This window comes from Cnephaeus nilssonii (genome assembly GCF_951640355.1).
Source record: "Cnephaeus nilssonii genome assembly, chromosome: 19".
NCBI lineage: Eukaryota > Metazoa > Chordata > Mammalia > Chiroptera > Vespertilionidae > Cnephaeus > Cnephaeus nilssonii.
Window position 1 is genome coordinate 34454646 of NC_137090.1, and position 19302 is coordinate 34473947.

Sequence of the window (19302 nt, forward strand, 5' to 3'; positions counted from 1 at the left end):
GGGGTCAAGCAAAGAGAGGATCGATAAGAAATATTGAAAGTGAAGGCATCTTATTTCTTTCAAGCATCACATTCATCACAAGCTCTGTTCCTTATCTGTTAGTCTTTAAGTTATGGCTCAGAAAGAAATATGTCCCAGGGGGTTGAATGCAGGGTGGAGGGGGTCAATAGGGGAAAAGAGGGGACATCTGCAATACTTTCAACAACAAAGATACATTTTTTAACAAATAATGTAAAAGAAAGAAAGAAAGATGTTCCAGGAATGCATATTCTAAATTCTATAACTTTTTTTTTTAAAGCCAATCTCTTTTTAACAGAAATTAAGTCTAACTTGGCTGTTTGGGATGACAGTGAGGCCTAATATTGCCAAACTGGTTATACATATGGTGTAAATTTTCCATAAAACAAAAGTGCTAATCAGCAGTCCCAAGGTTTTGTTGGAAAAAATATATACAGTGTGTAAGGTTAACGTTATAATTGTGTGTGGTGTGGTGTGTGTGGAGAGAGAGGCGAAAGTGTGTTGTAACTAATAATGTTTCAATTTTCCCTTAAAAAAATACCTTTCTAAGTATATCAGATTAAGCTGATGACCTCAAGAGAAGAAGTAGTAGGTAGCCTATATAATAAAAGCGTAGCATGCAAATTGTCCCCTCAACCAGGAGTTGTCCGGGAGTTTGAACAGGGGGTGGGGCTGGCCGGGGGAAGGGAGGGAGGCCCCAGCCGCAGGCCGGCAGCTGTTGGGACCCTACCAGTGCACTGGGCCTCTAGTAATCTATAATAATGAAAGTGTAATATGCTAACTAGACTGGACATCCTTCCAGACGTCCGTCCTTCCAGACAAAGCCACGGCGGTGGGGGGCCAAGGCCCTTGCAGGAATTTTGTGCATCGGGCCTCTAGTTAATAATAACATGATAAATCTGAGGAAGGTTTTTTGATACACTTCCTAGAAATTTAAAAAGTGAATGATTCTGTGGATTAAGTAATGAATCCTATGGCAAGACATGCCTCTTTTAAAAATTAAATACGAATACTTTTAGCCCTGGCTGGTGTGGCTCAGTTGGTTGGGCATCGTCCCGTGTACCGAAAGGTTGCCAGTTTGATTCCCAGCATGCCTGGGTTGCCACTCGATCCCTGGTGGGGGACGTGCAGGAGGCAGCCGATCAATGTTTTTCTCTCACATCGATGTGTCTCTCTCCCCCTCTCTGTTCCTCTCTCTGTAAAAATCAATTTAAAATCTTTTAAAAAAATACTAATACTTGTAGCATATTAATCACTAGCAAGTGGTTTGTTTACATTATTATTTCCCATGGTGTTTTCCAGGGAGTAAATAAGGGCCTCTGGTCCAGTGACGTGGGGGAGGTTAAAAGTTGAACAATGCTAATTATATTTGTGGGAGGACTTCTAGGAACCCTTGTGTTAACCAGCTTTGGTGGCCTAACAACCCTCACAAAGCACAGTGGCACGCAGCAGTGAGCAGTTATTTCTCGCCTGCAAGTTCCTAGCTCCCACGGAGCAGTTCTGCCCAAGGCTCGGTGTTGAGTTCGGATTGGCCCCTCTGGTCTCTGGAGCAGGCTAGGGAGGCTGCCGGGCCACCTTCTTCTCAAGGAAGAGTTCAAACGATACCCGGAAAACAGGTAGAAACATACACTACCTCTTACGTTCTACGCTGGGTGCCCTGTCAACTTCCACCCGCGTTCTACTGGCCAAAGCAAGTCGCCTGACCAGACCTCGCATCGCTGGGACAGGGTACCACACTTCCCCATTGGATGTGGGAGAACTGGGTGTTTGTTGGAAAACAGCCTTTAATACGTTGATGTGCGTTAAGAATCTTCAAACGGGGAAACCTCGTATGTGACATTTTCCAAACACGTTGGCTCAGAGAGCCCATGAGCGTTTCATGGACTCGTTAAACTGACAAAAGCCATTAACGGGAAGAAAAGGTATACCATTTTATTGAAGTCAGTGTTTTTATGTGCATGAGGGCCTCGCAGAAAAGAAGTGAAAACCCAAAGCCGTGGTTAGACTTGGGAGCTTCAATACCACTTCGACAACGGGTGGTAAATTGAGAAGCGATTAGACAAAGGAAAGGGGTTGGGGAGTCTAGGGCCAATCAATTGTGGGAACGTAACTAGGAAACATATTTGGGAATCTGAGCGAAGAGGAGGGTGGTTTCAATAAGGTCTGTTGATGCAAACTCATCTTGGTTCTGGCTCTCTGTCCTGTTGATCGGAGTGCTCTCCTCATTCTGGTCAAGGAGAGGGAGGTGGGGATCTATACCACCTTCACCAGGGGAAATGCATGCCCTGCTTTTATACAGATAAGAGGGGGGCAAACAACCTTTCCTACATCTGAGGATTCTCAAATGCCTTCAGCTCAAAAGAATCCTTATGCCCAAGGGGCATATTTTGCTGTGGCATATTCCAGACCCCGCTCATCAGGCCACCTGGGTTCACACTAGCTCCATCATTTCTTAGCTGTGTGACCTCGAACGAGCCCCTTAAATTCTCTGTACAGTGGGTGTCGCGAGTTAGTTTCTTCATAGAAATGCTGTGAGGATTAAATGAGTTAATATATGCAAACTGCTTAGAGCAGTATTAGTGAAAGGCTATGTAAGTGTTATATTGTTTTAATTATCTTTTGGCTTTGTATTTTCAATTCCAAGAATGTACCCAAAGCACTGGAAAATTGCACTAAAATGTGCATATAAGGACGTTCCTTGCAAAGTTGTTTAGAATAGCCAAAAATAGGAAACCAAATAGATGTCCACAAATAGGGGTTGAATAAACTGTCTGTGCAGTGAAGTACTAGGCAAGCATTACAAAGCGTGATGTGGATGTCTACTTAGTGGTTTGGAAAGATGTCCATGCTATATTTTCAAGAAAACCATTAAAAGACAACATATGTGCCCCGCCGGCATGGCTCAGTGGTTGAGCGTCGACCTATGAACCAGGAGATCACGGTTCGATTCCCGGTCAGAGCCCATGCCCGGGCTGCGGGCATGATCCCCAGTGTGGGGAGTGCAGGAGGCAGCTCATCGATAATTCTCTCTCATCATGTTTCTCTCTCTCTCTCCCTCTCCCTTCCTCTCTAAAATCAATCAAAAAATATACTAGAAAAAGAAAAAGACTGGAAGCGTGGACACCAAACAGAGGAGGACAGCTCTCTCTGGATGGAGGGACTAGGACGTGTTCTCAAATACTTTTTGCTTCTCTGTGTTTTCTGATTTGTCTGTGATACATACACGTTTCCTGTCTAGTTTAAAAAGTAAAACCTGAGTGTAGAACTGTGTACAGCTTTCTGGTGAGTTAAGTGTACGGAAACAGAGTTAAACGGTTAGTCTGCCTGTCCCTGAGACGAGGCTGAGGAACAGTAAAGGGTCAGATTGTTATGCTGGTTGCAGTTTAACAGTGTAGCCTGCCACCTCTTCATGGCTGTTGGCTAAAGATACGAGACTCGGGTCAGAGACAAAGGACAGTGTATTCGTCACGGCAATCGCTGGCGCATCGGCGTCTGTGCTGGGTTCCAGCCTCCGTTCCCGGAGAGAGATGTGAAGAGGGCCAGGTGGCACCGCACACAGGGGTTGTGTTACCGCAGACGAGCTCCGAGCCGAGGAGCTGGAATCTTCCGTAACAAGCAGTCAGCAAATCGGCTCCGAGCTCCGGAGGGAGACACTCCCTGTCTCCCAAGGCTGTGCGTCAGACCAGCATCCTTCAGAAGGCCGTCTGGGACAGCGGTGGTTCCCCTCACAAGATGTACAGACACCAGGAGACCTGGGGGGAACCGGCTCCCCACAACCCCAGCTTCTCAAATGTTAATGGGCGTGTGAGTCACCCAGGGATCTTGTTAAACGGCAGGGTCTGATGCAGGAAGTCTGGGGTGGGGCCCGAGAGTTGGCTCACAAGAGAGTTTCTAACAAGCTCCAGGCCACGTTGGAGCTGCTGGCCCCGGGCCCACACGGGGAGCGAGGCCTTGGGCAGCCCCTCGGTGCCGGGGCATGGGCAGCGGTTGCAGGCCAGAGTGCTGGCGGGGCGGGGCGGGGGGGGGGGGTCCCTGTGATTAAGTGGGGATGGTTGAGGGAGGTGGAACCCTTCCTAAACCCTCCCCGGTGATGATCAGAGGGAGATAAGTTTGTGTCGATAAGTTTGAAGGCTGGATTGGACCATGAACAAGTTCACAGTGTGGCCGGGAGGCCTGAGAGGTGTTCTCCCACCAGCCAGGGCCTCTGGAGCCCAGTGTGAGAGGGTTCTGCCCCCAGGAAGCTTCTCTGCCCGCCACAGTTCCCAGAAACAGCTCCTGCCTCCCAGCACCACCCCACCTGCCTTAGTCGCTGACTCTGTCTCTTCCTGTTGTGGTTCAACTCTGGGCGCAGGCGCAGCTCGGCTCCCACCGACTGGGAGAGCCGGTCGGAGGGACCACAGCACAGTCACCCATTGCCCTTAGCTTCTGTGTGACCCTGGGCAAGTCACCCCATCTGAGCCCCTTTCCTCCCGTCCGAATGGGCTCACACACCCTCCCACCTCGAAGACTGTGGTGGAGATGAGAGGAAATCGGGAATGGTCAATGCCTAATACCACGTGGGGACGGGGAGGAGCCTGCTCAGTGAACTCTGTAGTCATACTGAGCAGTTGCTTGATAAACATTTCCTACAAGGACGATTAGTGACCTTAAAGCAGATCTCTTACAAGGTGTGTGATTTGAGTAAGTCACCTCTTCTCTCTAAGCCTACACTGTAAAATGGTGTGGCTCAGTGGTTGAGTGTTGACCTATGAACCCAGAGGTCACGGTTCAATTCCCAGTCAGGGCACATGCCCAGGTTGAGGGCTCGATCCCCCATATGGGGCGCACAGGAGGCAGCCGATCAATGCTTCTCTATCACTAATGTTCCCCTCACCCCCATTTCCCTTCCTCTCTGAAATCATTAAAAAATATATTTTTTAAAAAATAAAATAAAATGGAGATAATTCTCAGGGAACTCAAGTGAGGAACAAATGAGATAGAAGCACTTTATAAGATGACCTGAAATATTATAATTGCAAGGTAGGGGCAGGACACAAATCGCACACCGTGAAGATATATGTGACCAGCTCTGTCCAGCTCTGGGCATGAGGCATGGCAAGTAGAAACCACGTGGTCTCACCTAGCACAGGCAGCCAGCAGCTCCTCCCCTGCAGGGCGCAGCATCGTTCCTGGAAATAAATGCAAACCTCCCGGGAGCTCTGGCACTGGGTGTCTGTGGTGCCTGGTGACACGTGGCTTCTTACCATCAGGTTGGCTGTGGGTTTTCCACTCTTCAGATCAAGGGCGAGGCAGCTTGCTGAGAGGCGCAGCTGAGGGTGAAGGGGTGGCCCGCGGCATGCTAGCTGCTGTGTAACAAAATTACCCCCAAGACGTAGTGGCTTAAAACTACTTTATCATCATCTCACCGTGGCTGTAGGTCGGGGACCTGGGGGTAGTTTAGCCGGTGTCTCCCAGGCTGCCTTTCCCTTGAGCCTGGGGCGTTCGGTGAGGCCCGGTGGCGCGTCTCCCATCTCTCCTCCTCATGGAGCCACACCAAACCCCTGGTCCTCATCCCTTGAGTCCCCAGGGCCTCCTCAGCCTGCTCAGCACAGGCCTCGGCACAGGGAGGGCCACTCCCATCTGCTTCAGGGACCCTGCGGGCGTGGCTGCCAACCTCCTTTCCCGGGAGGACAGGCTCTTCCAAAAGTCCCTTCCCTGTCTGTTGCCAGGTTACAATGGCCGACACGTGGAAACTCTGCAGCTGGCCTTTCAAGGAAGGGCGAGGAGAGGGCTGCTCTGCCAGCGGCGACCAAGGTAAGCACTTTTGCCTGAAGGTCAGGTAAGCGGCCGTGGTGTTTTGCATTGACTTCCAACCTCTCCTAGAATCCTGCATGTCGTGTGTGTGTGTGTGTGTGTGTGTGTGTGTGTGTGTGTGTGTTTAGAATCCTGCATGTGGTGTGTGTGTGTGTTTAGAATCCTGCATGTGGTGTGTGTATGTGTGTGTTTAGAATCCTGCATGGTGTGTGTGTGTGTGTGTTTAGAATCCTGCATGTCTTGTGTGTGTGTTTAGAATCCTGCATGTCTTATGTGTGTGTTTAGAATCTTGCATGTCTTGTGTGTGTGTTTAGAATCCTGCATGTCTTATGTGTGTGTGTTTAGAATCCTGCATGTCTTGTGTGTGTGTTTAGAATCCTGCATGTCTTGTGTGTGTGTGTTTAGAATCCTTCATGTCTTGTGTGTGTGTGTTTAGAATCCTGCATGTCTTATGTGTGTGTTTAGAATCTTGCATGTCTTGTGTGTGTGTTTAGAATCCTGCATGTCTTGTGTGTGTGTTTAGAATCCTGCATGTCTTGTGTGTGTGTGTTTAGAATCCTTCATGTCTTGTGTGTGTGTGTTTAGAATCCTGCATGTCTCGTGTGTGTGTGTTTAGAATCCTGCATGTCTTGTGTGTGTGTTTAGAATCCTGCATGTCTTGTGTGTGTGTGTTTAGAATCCTTCATGTCTTATGTGTGTGTTTAGAATCCTGCATGTCTTGTGTGTGTTTAGAATCCTGCATGACTTGTGTGTGTGTGTGTGTTTAGAATCCTGCATGTCTTGTGTGTGTGTTTAGAATCCTGCATGTCTTGTGTGTGTGTTTAGAATCCTGCATGTCTTGTGTGTGTGTGTTTAGAATCCTTCATGTCTTGTGTGTGTGTGTTTAGAATCCTGCATGTCTCGTGTGTGTGTGTTTAGAATCCTGCATGTCTTGTGTGTGTGTTTAGAATCCTGCATGTCTTGTGTGTGTGTGTTTAGAATCCTTCATGTCTTATGTGTGTGTTTAGAATCCTGCATGTCTTGTGTGTGTTTAGAATCCTGCATGACTTGTGTGTGTGTGTGTTTAGAATCCTGCATGTCTTGTGTGTGTGTGTGTGTGTGTGTGTGTGTGTGTGTTTAGAATCCTGCATGTCTTTAACTCCTTGGAAGGCAGGGACCTTGTCTTAAGCCTCCACTCCGTCGCTCCCAGGCCCTGCATGGGGTTGCACACAGGTGGCTGATACTACCCCAGGGACCACCCCAAGTCTTGGTCCTTTCGGTCTGCATCTCTGTATCTGAGGGTGATTCCCCCACAAGTGAGGTAGCGTGTAGGCCCACAGGTGTGGCAGGCTGGAAACGCCAGGAAGGAGCACCCCCGGGCCCAGCCCTCAGCTCCCGGGAGGCGGGCAGGCTAATCCTGACCGTGTTTCCCTGTGAGGTTAAGCCCCACTTGTCCCGCAAGGAAGCTGGTTGCATAGTGTCTGGGGACTGGTGCAGCCACTGTGGAGAACAGTATGGAGTTTCCTCAAAAATTAAAAATGGAACTGCCAGTTGACCCAGTGAACCCACTTCTAGGAATATATCCTAAAAAACCTGAAACACCATCAGAAAGAATGTATGCACCCCTACTGCATAGCAGCACAATTTACAATAGCCAATATCTGGAAACAGCCCAGGTGCCCATCAGAAGATGAGTGGATAGAAAAGCTGTGGTACATTTATACCATGGAACGCTATGCAGCAATAAAAAGTAGAACCTCTTACCCTTTGAGGCAGCATGGAGGGAGAGTATCATGCTAAGAGAAATAGGTCAGTCAGAGAAAGACAAGTATCTCGTGATGTCACTCATATGTGGAACCTAAGTAACAAAATAAACCGACGGACGGATGGATCCAGAGACATGGAAGATGGCACAGAGTGCGGAAACTCGGAGGGAAGGCGGGGGAGTGTGGGTGGGTGGGAGGTAATCAACCAAGGACCTCCTGGCCCATGGACACAGAAAATGGGGTGGTGAGAGCCTGGGGGGGGCGGGGAGGGGCAGGCTGGAGGGGGGTCAATGGGGGAATAAAGGGGACATATGTAATACTTTCAACAATAATTAATTTTACAAAAAGTGTCCCTGGATTGGCTGTCCTGTGTGTGTGTGCGTGTGTGTGTGTTAATCCCCACAGGAGGATATTTTTTCCATTGATTTTTAGAGAGGGTGGGAGGGGAGGGGAGAGGGGGAAGGGGGTAGGGAGAAACATCGATGTGAGAGAGAGACATCGATTGGTTGCCTCCTGCACACACCCCGACCGGGGGTCGGGAATCGAACCTAACAACCCAGTTGTGTGCCCCTGACCTGGAATCAAACCCTCGAACCCTCCGATGCGCAGGCCAACGCTCTAACCACTGAGCCACGGGCTTGGCTGCCTTTTCTTCCATTTCTATTGACCTTTCCTTCACCTCCCAAATAATCTACGTGCACCCGGGTCCTTGTCTCCGGGTCTGCTCCTGGGGGAACCCAAACTAAGAGAACAGTGGCCCTCGCTCCATATTTGTGGAAGGGAAGCATAGCAACTTGGGACAGGTAGCCTAGCAGAGCCTTTTCAGAACTTTGCTTAACATGCCATTTGGGGGGATTAGGGGAGGGTCGGTCGTGTTTGTAAGAGAAGCAATAGTCACGTTGAGACTTCTCGGCAGAGCCTCCCAGGAATGACGTCTGGAGCTCACTTATCTTGCAGACCACGTAAGGGCAGGGAGTGTGTTTAATTACAAGGAAAGGTCTCCGGGATATCGGGAGCATCTTCCCGGAGCCCACAGACGTGTGCTGTGTCTGGAGCTTTACCCATGAAATTCGTTCAGGAGTTAGAATTGCTGTCATCTACACACTTTCCCTTCTTTGGCGGGGAGGGGAAGGGGAGACGGCAAGTTATAGACCTCTAACTGTGATGAGAAGTTAAATGACGAAGAGGTGCCAGCTTATCTGAGGAAAAGGAAATTCAGAAAAAGACCTGGCTCACTAAATTGCGTTTGTGAAGGGAGCGGTGGCCGCCCGGGGCCGCTGAAGTCCCCCTTGGTGGCAGGAGAGTTGACCTCATCAACACACCAGAGGGCTGCTCCCTGCAGCTGTAGGTCTGATTTCCTTTTATTCTTCTCCTTTCTCTAACACATAGACTTGCGGTGAGGACACAGGGTAAGCGTGTCAGTGTCACGGGTGGATCTTCACTCGGGCAGGGCAGTGGCTAAGTCACGGTGCGGGAGCCTTGGAGTCAGGCTGCCCTCCAAGTAGTCATCGGGGCCGGCGGCTTTCAGTGCGAGCTGCCTGCTGTGGGTGCTGTCCTCTCGGTGGTGATCGGCGAGACAGGCGGGGTTCTCAGCTTTCTCCTCGGCACAGGGGTCAGCGTGGATGCCCTTGAGGGCCAAAATCCGGTACCGCTTCCTCCGGTTCAGTTTATATATGCGAATCCGTTCCTTTTCTGCCTCCGGGTCGGCGAGAATGCCATCCCAACGCAGACTCTCGTTGACGTTGTTCGAAAGTTTCTCTTCTAATCTGGCAAAGTTGGGGAGACTGACGGAGGAGGAGAAAGAAGGGACGAGCTTGCTGGGCTCCTTGTCCTGCCTGTGCTCTGGTCTCGGGCCATGATCTTTGCCGGGACTCAAGACATCGTGAAAAGATGAAGACAGCTGCTGATTCTTCAGGCTTCGACTCTGATGTTTATCTGCTGAGCAGAGGAGCAGGGTTAGCGTTTGTGGTGAGGCCTGCCCTCGTCCTGCTCAGGAATGGTGCCAAACTCACCAAAGATATAAGGGGGTGGGGAGTGCAGGCCCCTCCTTACCTAGGGCTCAGTGGCCACTCCCAGCAGCCTCGGATGCACTCCACCACTATATGCTTTTTAAAATATATATATTTTATTGATTTTTTACAGAGAGGAAGGGAGAAGGATAGAGTTAGAAACATCGATGAGAGAGAAACATTGATCAGCTGCCTCCTGCACACCCCCTACTGGGGATGTGCCCGCAACCAAGGTACATGCCCTTGACCGGAATCGAACCTGAGACCCTTCAGTCCCCAGGCTGACGCTCTGTCCACTGAGCCAAACCGGTTAGGGCGACCACTATATGCTTTTGTTGAGCACGTACTATGAGCCTGTCCTCTGGATACAGGCTATCAGCTCTATTTTCCAGGTGAGGAAACAGACTCCAAAAGTCTCCGTAACTTGCCAATGGTATATACCTATGTGTGTGTGTGTGTGCGCGCGCGCGCAGGGCCAGGATTTTGAATGCAGGCCTGACTCCCAGTGCCCTGTTCTTTCCTCTTTGCTACGCTGCCCCTCACTTCACCTCTCCACATGCTCACCCGGATTCTTTCAGTTCTGGGCGCCTGTGACTCTACCCCCAGTCTAGACTTCTTTATGATGGAGAAATGGAGAACAGGAAAACGTCCTCCATCTGACTGTGGAAAGCAATATTATGCCAAGCCAGGAAATACTTCTGCCATGTGGCTTGTACTGATTTTTTTTTTTTTACATTAATAAGCATTCCTGAATTATATAACACACACATAAGTTGTGGTTCTTTCATCAGCTTATTCTTCTTTTTGGTGGGGAGAGAAATATACACCCCCCCACACACACACACACACAAAAAGAGAAACAAAAATAAGAAAAAAAAATGCTCTTTTGACACATCTATACCTTCCCACTCCCCCAAGACTATTTGGTGTCCCCTGCTGACAGTATGAAGTACATGCCACGCTAATTTCTAGGGTCGGAAGCTAAGCCAAGAAGACAATACATTTCCTGGTTTGGTTTTGCAGACACAAAACCAAATTAGGGCTTTTTGGCCTAACCTCCAGAATGGATTTCTTGCCTTTTTATTACAGTTCCACCTGATGACGTCATCGTAATCTTCCTGTTGCTTCCTTCCCCAAACTTCAAGGTTGGCATGGGGAAGGCTTGCCACTCCTCCTGCCTCCGGCCTGCCAGGGGTGCCAGCTCTGCACACCAAGGACCAGGGCCCAGAACCCTGACCCAGGACGAGCCACGCTAGAGGTCAGGGCTGCTGTGCCAGGATCAGTGAGAGCCCCCTCCCAGACAGCCAAAGCCTGGACCGGAGACCACAGGGTGACAGTCGAGACGGCATTTTACATCAGTTATTCTCTCTCCACAGAATAGGTGCTCAGTGCCTTTGTCAAGAAATCAGGGGGTTCTATGAGGAGAGTTCAGGGAGATGCAGGGATTCCGTGGGTTTGTGGCAGCGGTTGATGTGTGGGGTCTGATGTGTCCTTGAGAGAGACTGGAGTGAGACCTGCATGCATACAGTTGTATGCGTACAGGAACTGCTTGGGGGGGGGGGGGTCTGTGCATGTGAGTGTGAGACAGTATCTGTATGTGTGTGTACTCTGTGACTGTGTGTGCCTGATGGGGTATCTGTGCTTTAGTTTTACCTGGTGGTTACACTGCCATAAAGGGGTGTTCTTGAGGGTGTTGGGGTTATAAAAGTCTGTAGCAGTGACTGATGTGATGGTGTGTGTGCAGCTGAAGGCTGGCCTTGGTGGACGGGTGGTGGGGACGACAGTCTATGCAGGGGGATACTACCTCATCTGCATTAACTGGGTGTCTACGTAACATCCAGAGCCCACTACCCCTGAGGAATGAGGAGGCAAGGAGGGTCTCTAGACAGAAGGCAGAAGTCTGTGCTTCTGTGTGTGAGGGGCGTCTGCCTCTAGTGCCTTCGTCTCTTTGGCTTGGGGAAAGTCTGTGAAGATGAGGCGATCTCTGTAGGTAGGAGGGCTTGAGATTTCTGTGGGGAAGGTAGGGAGGTTTAGGATTGCAATTCAGCCGAGGGTTTAGGAAGCTGAGAGGGTATCTGTACAGGTGAGGTGCTGTGTGGGGCTGGGAGACTGTGGGAATAATGCTGGGTATGGGGAGTGTCTTTGTTTGGGGTAGAGCGTCTCCATGGTTGCTGAGAATTCTCGGTGCAGGACGTGAGCTCTCTGTGCTCTTTGGGGCAGGGTTTCTGTGCACATGGATGGTCTTTACTCGTCTGAGCAGGGGAGGGGCATCGCGGTGCAGCGATAAGTGGGGAGCGGGAGGACCTCTATCTGGGACTGGCGAGTATCTGTTTCTGGTCTGAACTGGTCCCCAGGTAGATGGGGGGTCTCTGTGAGGGACGTGGGTGGGTGACCTCAGGGGGGTGGGGGTTAGGGGGAGAAATCTCAGGTACAGGAGCTGAGGCTTCCGAGCTAGCTGTTCCTCTTACCGTCCCCCTTGCCTGATCCCTCAGTCTTTCTCTTCTTCTTCTTCTTCTTCCCCTTCCGTTTGGGCTCTGGGGCGTAGCTGGAGATGGGAGGCAGTCTGGACTCCTTTGTGCCCGCAGGGCCGCCCTCTAGCTCCTCTTCCTCATCCTCATCCTCCTCGCCATACCGCGACGCCCTGGCCCCACGGAGGCCGTCCATCCGCCCCGGCGGGGCCGCCAACAGCGCGTGGGTCAGCTCAAGACCCGCTGCAGCCCAGCCCGCGGCTCCAGGCGCCGAGTGCTTGACCAGGGCCACGCGTCTCCATGGCGACCGCCACACAGCGCGCGCGCGTGCGCAGTCGGGAAGCTTCAGCCTCGGGGCCGCCCGCGGACTAGGTGTGCGCGTGCGCGTTTCAGGCTGCGACCTGGGCACAATGGGGGAGAGGGAGAGAGAGAGACGGTACATCCTCCAGGACCTTTTCAAGGGCTGCTTGCTCTCGCCTCAATGTTTGTCCTCCACGTTCCGGCCTCGTACCTCTACCCTGGCCTTCCAAGCCCAAGGTGTGCAAAACAAACTTACTTCATTGTTCTCCGTCTCAGCGAGGAGAACGGCCGGACGGCCGGACGGGCAGACCCCCGGCGGTCCTCCCCCGACCCCCTCCCCTCGGCCGGGGCTGACCGCAGTGTCTGGCACGCGGACGGCTGCCGCCCGGACACCCCTCCTAAATGATCTCTACTTCCAAACGCTCCCCGAAAATTCTTTATCTGCGCAGCTGCTGGAATTAATGTTTAAAGACGGACAATTTCGCTCTCCTGCTTAAAACCCTCCAGTGGGCCCCCCTCACAGTTCATACTAAGATTGGACTTCAGTGTGGCTCACAAAGCCTGGCGTCCCTCCCCAGGGTTATTCCCCACAGATTATGTATTCCCCCCAAACGGCTGTCATAACATCTCCCCTCCCACACGCTCTTCTAGAATTCTGCCATCTCCACCTCGGGGACAGCCTAAGTCCACGCCCCGCCCCTCTGAGCGGGTGGGTTGGCTCACTCCTGACCGGCAGTGTGTGGTGGAAGGGACACTGTGACTTCTCAGGCTAGGTCATAGAAGGTAATGCAGCATCTGCTTCATCATCGGGGGACTTGCTCCTGGACACCTGGGCCTCCAGGGAAGAGGTCTGAGCGCCCCGAGGCCGCTAGAACCTAAGGAAGCCCCAACAGACCCCCAGGGAGAGGTGCCCCCAGCTGCTGCAAACCCCAGGCCAGCCCTACCCCAGCCCTTCCTGAATTCCTAACTCAGAGAGATGGTGGGGGATAACAAGATGGGTGTTATTAAGTTACTACATCTTAGTGTGATTGGTGGTGCAGCAATGGATAACCAGAACATCAGTCTTTGATTTCTGCCATCCTAGTGTGTCTGGAGCTGTATTTCCCTGTGGTTTTTAAGTGCCGTTTCCCTGATGACGAATGAGGTTGAGCATTTTTTAAAAAACTGCTTATTGGCCATTTGAATATCGTACTTTATAAAGTGTCTGTGGAGGTCTTTTCCCATGTTGTAATTGGAATATGTATACTTTTATTGTTGATTTGTAAGAGCTCTTTATATGTCTTGGATATAAAATCCTTCCTCAGCTGCAAAGATCTTTTTTCCAGGTCTGCAGATTTTGGATTCATTTTCTTAATGGTGCCTTTTGATAAATTCTGATGAAGACACTTTTTTTTCAGTTTTTTCTTTTTGTATCTTGCCCAAGGAAATCTGTCCCTACTCCTACATCACAAAGATAGTCTTCCGTTTTCTTCAAGAATCCGTATAGTTCTGGGGTCTTAGGTTCGGTCCATGATCCATCTCAAACTCATTTTGTGAATAAAGTCAGATAGGGGTCAAGATTTATCCTCCTCCCCCACGTGGATTTCTAGTTGTTCCAGCAACTTTCATTAGAAAAACATCCCTTTCCCTATTCACTTACTTGTCACTTTTGTAGGAAATCAATTGATTGTATACGTGGGAATCTATTTCTGGACTCGATTCTGTTTCCTCGACCTATCTGTCTCTTCTTACACCAATACTGATAGGGGAAGGGCATGTAATAGAAGCAGAATTATAGTTTAATAGCGATTCACTACACTAACAATAGGAAAGAGTTTTTTTCTTACAGACCCTGGTAAACTGGAGGATGTTTTGCAAGAAGAAACACAGGGCCATAAAGATAAGGTGGCCGCGAAGCCCAGATGGGTCCATTACTCAGAAAAGAAGATACACTTTACGTGCAAGTCAAGGACGGGACTAACTGGGGGGAGAGACAGTGTTCTGGGGTAATCTCTGCAAGGATGACGATAGAAAGCAGACCATGGGAATTCACTAGTTTTAGTCCCTCCCCCATCCCCATCCCCTAACCCTATATAAGGGCTGGCTTGAAATGAAATGTCAGAGTGATCTTTTCAGGGTATTGCACCTGTCACTCTCTCAGACGGCCGGCCATCTGAATAATAAACAGCACCACAAAGATCCAATCCCATCTCTACGTAATTGACTCTAGTAGCCACCAGCAGCAGGACTTTGTTCTGGTTTCAATACCACAACGTCCTAGTTATTGTAGCTTTATAGTAAGCTTTTTTTTTTTAATCCTTACCCAAGGATATGGGGGGAGGGGAGAGAGAGAGAGAGAGAGAGATAGAGATAGATATTGGTATGTTCCTCAACTGGGGATTGAACCCACAACCTGGGTATATGCCCTGAATGGTAATCAAACCCGAAACCCACATGGGATGCAATGCTCCAACCAACTGAGCCACACTGGCAAGGGCTATGAGAAGTCTTGATATAAGGTAGTGTAAGTTCTCCAACTTTGTCCAGTGTTTTGATTATTCTAGAGCACTGGCTTTCCCATATACATTTTTCAAAAAATCTTGTCTATTTCTTCAAAATACTCCGCTGGGATTTTGATGGGGGTTCCATCAAATCTATCGAGTTTGGCCCTCTGATACTCAGTAATTGCAGTCATTGGCACGTGTGGACACACTGCCTTGTAAAGGACTCATCTGTTCTGTGTGTCCTTAGTCCTCTCATCCACTAACGGTGGGAGCAGTGAGACAGACAGGAGCAGAGCAAGGACGATGGGCCAGGTGCAGAAGGTCACCAGGGTGGAAAGCCCAGGTGCCTAGCAACGGACAGTGGTGGGGTGGAACCTCGCCCCCAGGGTGACCTCTCCTCCCCTAGCATATCGCTGGTCATTCCATTTAGACCGCCTGACCTTTCCTCCCTAGAGATAACATCAAGGCCTCAGTTGTATTCCAGCTCCAGGCCCAGAAAAGCAGCAAAACCAGACATGCAACACCATGGATGCTGTCAGGACCAGCTGCATTGAATAAAGACCCCCTGCCCTGGTGCCAACACCCTTCCCCCTCCACCGCCCCACCCCGCCAGGTGCATCACCTTCACCTTCCTCACTTCTAAGCTCCAAGGGCCCGCCCTTTGCCTCTATAACTTATTTACTGAGCCCATTTTTTCTACGAATTACTGCTCCTACCTCTGTGATTTTCTAAGGAAATGTTCTCTTAGAGTTTAAGTCCTGGCTCTGAATTCTTTCCTAGCCAGAACCCAAGTACCGAGGTCGCTGAACCCAGGTCTGGTCTGACCCATTTGGTCTAACACCTGGTGGCATTCTCAACGCCCCCAACTTAATGTGCCCAGCACAGTCCACATACACTGAGTGGCCAGATTATTCTGATCTCTGAACGCATAATAATCTGGCCACTCAGTGTGTGTGTGTGACTGTGTGTGTGTGTGTGTGTGTGTGTGTGTGTAATATATATATATATATATATATATATATATATATATATATATATATATATTAGAGGCTCCGTGCATGAATTCATGCATGGGTGGGGTCCGGCCAGCCTGGCCAGGGGGAGGGGACATGGGCAGTTGGCCGGCCTGCCTGCTGGTCGAACTCCTGGTCGAGGGGACAATTTGCATATTAGCCTTTTATTATATAGGATATACACTGAGTGGCCAGATTATTATGCGTTCAGAGATCATAAAAATCTAGCCACTTAGTGTATAGCGAGTGCTTGGAAGCTGCCCCTTGCCTGCCTGCTTTTGTCCCTGGGAGCTAAGTGAAATGTAAATGACAAGTCCTCCGTGCAAATGGCGCCTGCTGGTGGAGATGTCTAGGGTTTGCTCTCCAGAGGCCCTGCCCCATTCATCCTGGTGCTTACAGATGGGTGCTGGCTGCCCCTGCCCCCATGGCCAAGGAAGGCTGGCCTGTCTCCCCTCTCAGCCAGCCCCCCTGGCCCGGATACTCATCTGGCAGGAGGCGGCTTGACCATTTCTCTACCCGATTTTAGTGAAGGTTGCATCGAGGTTATGTTGAGCTAGCCAGTCAGCTTTGGAAGAGAAAATTCAGATCCAGGCAAGGAATAAAACCTCTTGCAAGTAGAAGGAGACTGAGCAAGAATATCCCTATTTGACAGATGAGGAAACAGACTGCAAAGCGACTTGCTCAACCTCTTAATGCTCATTAGCCCCCACCTTGGGCCTGGAAGCCACACCCCCAGTTCTACAAACCTTGCCAGGCGAGCCATCGACTTTACAATGATGGTCATTGGCCAATGGGAGACAGCATCGTATCTTCATTATTTGTTGCAGCTTCCTTGTTTAAGCTTCTCCTCATGGCCTAGTAGGATGTTATTGTTATGAGCAGGTAAAAGCTGAGCTTTCCTGCTCTAGAAGGATCCCGTTTTCCCTTCAGTCCAGTGCAGACATGGGCACACCTTGGGTAGAGCGTACAGCTCTGTCTCTTCCTGCCGCCGGCTCAGACAGGCAGTGTCCACTCTTCAGCAGCAGCAGCCTTAGACTTGGGCAAATGGGGACCCTGCTCTGACCTTGGGCTTCACAGAGCCCTGCTTGGACTCTCCCCCAGCCGTACCTCTCCCTAAGGGACAGGAAGTCTGTGGAATCAAGGGGTCCTGTCCACTCAGACCCTAGCTCCCACCTCCCCACTTCTAGCCCACAGTCCAAGTATCTGGCACCTTGAAATTTCTTGCTCAAATGACCCCAGCCTGCTAGTTGGGCCTTTCTGGTCTTCTTTCCTGAGTCCATCCTGCTGAGGAGACCTAGGCCAAGGACATCATAGATGGAAACGCGTCAGGTTGGCCAAGGTGTCCAGCCCTGTGCATTCAGAGTTCTTCTCAGTGCAGAATGGAGCTGGGAGTGGAAGGAGGAGGGGGCCAGGCCATGGGCTGGGCAGAGGACCCCAAAGAGCCTGAATTAAAAATTCAGATCTGGCCTTGCAGATTGTGATGATGGTCTATTTTCAAGGTAGGAAGATAGTACATATTTTATTTAACAGTCTGTCAATTTAATTTATCACTTTTACTATTCAGACATATGGTATGTGGGTCTCCATTTCTACTCTTGCCCTGGGCTTTGCAACTTTTGAGAACAGGCCTGCTGTTCATTTTTTCTCCTTTTTTTAAAAAAAAATATTGTTATTGATTTCAGAGAGGAAGGGAGAGGGAGAGAGAGATAGACACATCAAATGATGAGAGAGAATCACTGATGGGCTGCCTCCTGCACACCCCACACAGGGGATTGAGCCCACAACCTGGGCAGATGCCCTGACTGAGAATCGAACCATGACCTCCTGGTTCATAGGTCTATACTCAACCACTGAGCCACGCTGGCCGGGCTCATTTTTTCCTCCTTTTAAAACCCATCCCAACCACTTTCTGATTTACACATCATATCGCATGGTACTTTATTAAAAAAAAAAGGAAAAAAACACACCCTACAACCAGTTGAATAAATTGCACTGTGTTCATACGGTGGACTGCCTAAGAGCTTCTAAACCAGAATTAGGCAGCTTGATTTAGGCTGATCCAGGACCAATGCCAAGAGTGTTGGTGGTGAGCTGTGTAGCCAGTTTGGCTCAGTGGATAGAGCATTGGGCTGCGGACCGAAGGGTCCAGGTGATTCTGGTCAAGGGCACATACCTTGGTTGTAGGCTCCTCCCTGGCCTAGGCCCTGGTTGGGGCACGTTGCAGGAGGCAACCAGTTGATGTGTTTCCCTGACATCAATATTTCTCTCTGTCTTTCCCTCTCTCTTCTACTCTCTCTAAAAATCAATGAAAAAATATCCTTGGGTGAGAATTAAAAATAAATATATAAATAAAGGAAATAATTCTCTCTCTTCCTTCCTTCCTTCCTTCCTTCCTTTCTCTAAAATCAATAAATTTTGGAAAAACAAACCTCCTTTACCATACTTTTCCTGGTCACCTTCCTATAACTTGCCTCCCTTCCCAGCTTTGTTTAGCCTCGTATAGTATACTAGAGGCCTGGTGCATGAAAATTCATGCACTGGATGGGGGTCCCTCAGCCGGCCTGCCCCCTCTCACAGTCCAGGAGCCCTCAGCAGTGGGAGGCGACCTGGTGATCAGGGGAAGGCGATGCCCCCATCACACCTCTGCTGCTGCCACTGCCAGCAGCACAAGCCTCGGCTGGCCTTGGGTACCTGAGCCTCGGGCGGCCCTGGGCGGCTGGGCAGCCGACATCCAAGGCTTGCCTGTGCTTCAGGGGCCAGCCCTGGGCGGCTGGGGGGCTGAGGGCGGGGTCCGGCCACACCGTGCGCCTGCCACCCCCACCCCTGGCGAGGCTGAAAAGACTGGGGGACTCCAGCAGGGCTGAGGAGACTGGGCGCCACCAACTTGTAGCTATGGGCGCCGACATATTTGTGATGGTGTGACGGTCAATTTGCATATTCCCTCTTTCTTAGATAGGATAAGCCTCATCATCTGGCCTCAGTTTGTGTGTGTGTGTATGTGTGTGTGTGTGTGTAACTTAAAAAAATTAAATATATTGTGGTAATATTGGTTAATAACATTATGTAATTTCAGTGTTCAGGATTATAATTCGATGTCTGTGTGCTCCCCACCTAAAGTCTCATCTCCTGTTACCATATATCTGACCCCCTTTACCCACTTCGCCCTCCTCCACCCTCTCTCTCCTCTAGTAAGTGCCATTCTGCTGTCCATATCTATGCATTTGTTTGTCACTTTCTGCTTTATATCCCACATATAGGTGAAATCATATCATTCTTATCCTTTTCATCTGACTTATTTCACTTGGCATAATACTCTCGAGATCCATCTATGTTGTCGACAATGGCAGTATTTCAGCTTGTTTATGGATGAGTAGTGTGTGTGTGTGTGTGTGTGTGTGTGTGTGTGCGCGTGCGCACGCTCCACATCTTCTTTATCCAATTGAAAATTTTTTCCTCTTGTGACTCTGTCTTCT

At 49.9% G+C, this 19302-nt stretch overlaps 1 protein-coding gene across 1 annotated transcript; it reads right to left on the bottom strand.

Moving 5' to 3' along the window:
* Positions 1 to 8700: 8700 nt before the first annotated feature.
* On the bottom strand, positions 8701 to 12275 carry LIAT1 (ligand of ATE1). The gene is made up of 2 exons (XM_079798771.1): positions 12034 to 12275; positions 8701 to 9491 (listed from the first exon to the last, which is right to left on the bottom strand). Exons 1-2 carry the CDS (start codon positions 12227 to 12229, stop codon positions 8995 to 8997), a joined length of 693 nt encoding a protein of 230 aa, XP_079654897.1. The 5' UTR covers positions 12230 to 12275; the 3' UTR covers positions 8701 to 8994.
* Between the last annotated feature and the right edge of the window lie 7027 nt (positions 12276 to 19302).